Source organism: Oncorhynchus keta, unplaced genomic scaffold, assembly GCF_023373465.1.
Source record: "Oncorhynchus keta strain PuntledgeMale-10-30-2019 unplaced genomic scaffold, Oket_V2 Un_contig_2368_pilon_pilon, whole genome shotgun sequence".
Lineage (NCBI taxonomy): Eukaryota > Metazoa > Chordata > Actinopteri > Salmoniformes > Salmonidae > Oncorhynchus > Oncorhynchus keta.
This window is the reverse complement of record NW_026283516.1, coordinates 81498-87497: the sequence shown is the minus strand read 5'-3', so window position 1 is coordinate 87497 and position 6000 is coordinate 81498. Positions and strand designations below refer to the sequence as shown.

At 42.2% G+C, this 6000-nt stretch overlaps 1 protein-coding gene across 1 annotated transcript in view; it reads left to right on the top strand.

Annotated features, from left to right (window-relative positions):
* Window positions 1-516: 516 nt before the first annotated feature.
* The window catches only part of LOC118380237 (saxiphilin-like), a 29217-nt gene continuing 23733 nt past the window's right edge, over window positions 517-6000 (top strand). Inside the window, exons 1-4 of the mRNA XM_052505411.1 lie at window positions 517-568; window positions 1266-1397; window positions 2628-2717; window positions 3713-3847. Coding sequence (XP_052361371.1) covers window positions 517-568; window positions 1266-1397; window positions 2628-2717; window positions 3713-3847 — 409 coding nt within the window. The remainder of the gene's footprint in view (window positions 569-1265; window positions 1398-2627; window positions 2718-3712; window positions 3848-6000) is intronic.

The window sequence follows — 6000 nt, the reverse complement described above, 5'->3', positions numbered from 1 at the left end:
GGACTAGGATTCAAGAGGCACTCTCACATCTGAGCTATCTTTGTTGCAGGTGCATGGTTACAGTTGAGTAATATGAAGAACACTGTTCTTGCTAGTCTCACTGCTCTAAAGCTGTACGTATCAGCCTCAAAGCCTTCGTCAGAGCTTTCAGTGTTCACAACCTGCACCTCTATGTAGACATTGCTCCACCCACATCCGTTCAATGCATCCAATGGGGTTGGAGTATGAGAGAAAAAAGTGTTACCAAAAATAACTGTGCATTTCACAAGTATTCTAATAAAGTGTGTAGGTGATGTGTCAAACAAGACACAAATTACACAGAGGACATCAACCTATCAAGTAAGTTCTCATAAATCATTGGGTTCCGTACAAGAATAAAACAATAACTTTGGCTGTTATTTCAGTTTTGTACCTAATAGTGGATTTCCTTAACCTCTCCTCTAGTACCCACAGCCATTCCAGATGCTTTAAAATGCTCAACTAATCTCTCTTTCTCTCTCTCAGGAGACTATCACCATGGCGATATTGACCATCATTCTGCTTGTCAGCACGGCTTTTGCTATGGGATGTAAGCGGGACATACCTCACACCAACTCACCAACATCTTAATTAAACATACCACACCTAATTCACACACACTCGTAGGTGTTAATACACAGGTGTGATTTGGAAATGTGTCTCTATTCATTATCGGTTCTCCATGGGACACCTTCTGAGAGGTCTGCCATTATCAACCTTGACACTGGAGAAATGAAGGTTATAGGATGCAGTCTCCTGACCAGGGCCCTTCGGGAACAGGGTCCCATATAGGATGCAGTCTCCTGACCAGGGCCCTTCGGGAACATGGTCCCATATAGGATGCAGTCTCCTGACCAGGGCCCAAAGGGAACATGGTCAATATAGTTCAGTCTCCTGACCAGGGCCCTTCGGGAACATGGTCCTATATAGGATTCAGTCTCCTGACCAGGGCCCAAAGGGAACATGGTCCAATATAGGATGCAGTGTCCTGACCAGGGCCCTTCGGGAACAGGGTCCTATATAGGATGCAGTCTCCTGACCAGGGCCCTTCGGGGACAGGGTCCCATATAGGATGCAGTCTCCTGACCAGGGCCCTTCGGGAACAGGGTCCTATATAGGATGCAGTCTCTGACCAGGGCCCAAAGGGGAACAGGGTCCCTTATAGAACACAGTCCATGATTCCAGAATGTATATCCATCATTTTTATGTTATGTCCACATTACAATGTATGTTGCCTGTGTGTCCAGATGGTGCGATACGACCCAAGACCCCATGTGAGGATGCTAGAGATTCCGTGCCACGTGGCCAAGTTGGAGCCTACATCCCCACGTGTGACGCCGCTGGACAATACACCCCTGAGCAATGTTGGGGCTCTACAGGTTAAAACACACACACTATAAATGCTCCAATTCAGTTGAACGTGACAGTTATATAATAATAATAATATAATAATAATAATAATATATAATAATATAATAATAATAATATAATAATAATAGTTCAATATGTCACAGTAAAATGTGTAAATATTATATATTTAACAGGTTATTAATATGGCTGCAGTCTTTGTACAGGGATCAACATCGGGGGAAATTTCAGAGTGACAAGTAATAGTTCTCGATAAAACTCAAGCTTTCATTAAAACACACATGCAGGGTACTCAATTAAAGCTACACTCGTTGTGAAGCTAGCCAACATGTCAGATTTATAAAATGCTTTTCGGCGAAAGCATGAGAAGCTATTATCTGATAGCATGCAACCCCCCGAAATACACGAAGGGGACGTAAACAAAATAATTTGCGTAGCTGGCGCTACACAAAACGCAGAAATAAAATATAAAAAAATTCATTACCTTTGACAAGCTTCTTTGTTGGCACTCCTATATGTCCCATAAACATCACAATTGGGTCTTTTTTTCGATTAAATCGGTCCTTGTATACCCAAAATGTCCATTTATGAAGACCGTCAGATCCAGGAAAAACACTGTTTTTAAACGCAACGTTATTTTTTTTAATTAAAAAAGTTGGCTATAAACGTTGACAAAACACTTCAAACTACTTCTGTAATCCAACTTTAGGTATTACTAAACGTTAATAAACGATCAAATTGATCACGGAGCGATCTGTATTCAATAGCTAGAAGTTTTCAAAATCCAACTTTAGTTTTCAAAGTCCATTTCCTCACGGATATTTTTTCCAGCTGCGCACCTGAAGACAGGATGTGCCATTGACTAATCTGACCAAGGATAAAGGGCCCTGGTAATCACAACACTGGCGACACCGTGTGGAAGCTGTAGGAATTGCAAGCTCAGTCCCATCATTTATTTAAAGCCATAGACAATACCGAGACTGGAGGTTTGATTTTTCTTTGTCGATTTTGTGATCAGGTTATCTTGCGATTTTGACCACGCAACTCGTTCTGTTATAGTCACAGACACCATTGAACCAGTTCTAGAAACTTCAGAGTGTTTTCTATGCACACATACTAATCATATGAATATACTATATTCCTGGCATGAGTAGCAGGACGTTGAAATGTTGCGTGATTTTTAACAGAATTTTGAAAAAAGTAGCCCGATCTCTAATTAACTTAACATGTCTTTCTGGTAGGTTACTGTTGGTGTGTGACCAGTTCTGGACAGTATATCCCGGGTACTGAGACTCCACCAGGCACTGGTCCAATCATATGTTCCACCCAGAGTAAGTGAGGCCCTGTGGTCTCATCCAACACTATCACCACTTTAAACTCCAACACATCACTACTCTTGCTTCCTAAATGGGACCTCTTTATGCTTTCTTGACAAGATGCTAAACTGATTTCTGTATCATGATCTCTCTTCTTCCTGTCTTTCTGTATCATGATCTCTCTTCTTCCTGTGTCATTATCTCTTTTCTTACGGTATTATTATCTCTTCTTTCTGTGTCATTATCTCTTTTCTTACGGTATTATTATCTCTTCTTCCTGTGTCATTATCTCTCTTCTTTCTGTGTCATGATCTCTCTTCTTCCTGTGTTTTTCCACTTCCGACCATTCAGGTCATTAAACCTCATCCTCCACCATACCATCAGAATTGACAGCCATATTGTTGTCATTCCAGCACAGCTGTTGCTTCACCAACTATTTCTGAATTTCCTGAATTTTTTTCTTTACTACTCGCCGCCATTTCGAACCTCCAACTCTCCGTGCGGGGTTCCAGAGGGAGGGTTCTGACTGGACGTGTCCTTAAAAAGGAGAGGAGGGAGAATTTAACTCACAGGCAGGACAGAGGGAGAGACCCAGTGAAGATCTCTGAAGTAGTGAAGCAACAACTGAATATTTCAGAAATGTACATCTGAAATGGCTTTCTATTCCGTATAGGGCACTTCTCCTGACCAGGGCCCTTCGCGGAACAGGGTCCCATATAGGATGCAGTCTCCTGACCTGGGCCCTTCGGGGAACAGGGTCCTATATAGGATGCAGTCTCCTGACCAGGGCCCTTCGGGGAACAGGGTCCCATATAGGATGCAGTCTCCTGACCAGGGCCCAAAGTGGAACAGGGGCCCATAGGTGAACAGGGGCCCATAGGGGAACAGGGGCCCATAGGGGACGCAACCCAAGATTCCAGATGCAGCCAGATCTTCCAGGATGTTTGTCCAGCAATGTATGTTATACTATGTAATGTCATCGTTATAAAGAATGTTATCTATGTGTTTAGATGGTATGATACGACCCAAGACCCCCTGTGAGATTGCTAGAGAAAATGCTTTGAAAAAAGTCAGGCCTGGAGTCTACGTCCCCACGTGTGACAACGATGGACAATACACCCCTGAGCAATGTTCAGGCTCTACAGGTTAAAACACACACACACAGAGACACACACACACACACCATAAGTGCTCCAATTGAGTTGAACGTGACAATTCAACATGTTACAGTAAAATGTGTAAATATTATATATTTAACAGGTTACTAACATGTCTCTTTCTGGTAGGTTACTGTTGGTGTGTGAACAGTTCTGGACAGAAGATCCCGGTACTGACACTCCACCAGGCACTGCTCCAATCAACTGTTCCACCAAGTGGAAATAAGGCCCTGTGGTCTCATCCAACACCATCACCACTTTAAACTCCAATACATCACTACTCTTGATTCCTACATTGGCACTCTTTATGCTTTCTTTACAAGAATCTCCAATGATTTCAGTGTCATGATCTCTCTTCTTCCTGTGTCCCTCTGTCATGACATCTCTTCAACTTTTCTAATTTAATTCTAATTATGGCAGCTGTGGTCCTCCAAAGACATCACAATGTAATTCCAATATATACAGGAGTTCAGAGTCAGTAATCAGAACCATGCTACTCTGAGTCTGAAGAATTATTCCAGACCACAGAGGGTTGAAAGACCCCTTTACTGAGTCTACATCATCACATTTCACCAAATCATTCCCTTTTTTGCTTCATGCATTATATCATCCTTTAAAATAAAGTGCATGCTCTTCATCTTTACGTGAGTAAATGTTGTATTAGAAATTGTACACTATGCATTTGGGCAGGTCGCATTCTCCAAACGGATGTCAAAGAAAAGCTCACACACACACACACACACAACACACACACACACACACACACACACACACACACACACACACACACACACACACACACACACACACACACACACACACACACACACACAGCAAGGATGGAGTGACAGTGTGGGGCTCTGATACACACAGAGCCTGCAATAGTTACCTTTGTTCAAACTATCAAAGAACAGTCACACCTAGAGCTCTGAAAATTTAGAAAACTGTTATAGAGCTCAAGTCGATAGCGCATGATGAGTTATGTGGCTCTAGAACATTCTCAGATTGAGAAACAGCCTCGTACATTTGCAATTCATTTTGACCATTACGAAAATGACGACATTTAGAAAAGTCCCAGAGTCACAAGACTAGGTGCATTAAAACTGCCTCGGCCCATAAAGATGGACCCCAATGTTTGTGTCCGATAGCTCATTCAGGGACCCTGTAGCAACTCCCGGAAAATGTGGATTATCAGCACCAATTAAGGTCGCTGCTCGGGCTCCAAATTACCTATTGAGCCGAAACTAAATTAAATCGTTCCATATATACCCTAAATATCGATCTATGAAGAGTGTGTGATCCAGGAAAAAACACCGTTTTAAAACACAACGTAATTTTTTTTAATTAAAAAAGTTGACGATAAACTTTCACAAAACACTTCGAAATACTTTTGTAATCCAACTTTAGGTATTAGTAAACTTTAATAATTTATCAAATTGATCACGTGGCGATGTGTATTCAATAGCTCCACGTCTTGGAATCATGTTCAGAAATTTCTCATCCAAAACATCCTGTCGGAGACCGGAAGGAATGTGCTCTCTCTCACTCGTTTGACCAAGAAACAAAGCCCAGGCAATTGACAAAACTGGCGACATCGTGTGGAAGCTGTAGGACTTGCAATCTCAGCCCCATGTAATTTGCTTTCCAATAGACAATACATGCAAGTGGCGCATTGATATATTTTCCAGAGTTTGGTGATCAGTTGTTCTTGCGCTTTTCGATGAAACACGTTATGTTATAGTCACAGACGTGATTTAACCAGTTGTAGAAACGTCAGAGTGTTTCTATCCACACATACTAATCATATGCATATACTATATTCCTGGCATGAGTAGCAGGACGCTGAAATGTTGCGCGATTTTTAACAGAATGTTCGAAAAGTTGGGGGTAGACTTCATTAATGTTAGGAATTTGAAATGATTACTGTAAAAGTGTTACAAGGTGTGATGAACGATAGTGTCCCGTTCTCCCAGGCTGCCGGCCTGCTGTAGGATCAGATTGGGCCACGTAGTGGAATAGTGGTGAGGATTTAATGGGTCTAGGATCTCACACAAGCACGAGTGCGCACACACACACACACACACACACACACACACACACACACACACACACACACACACACACACACACACACACACACA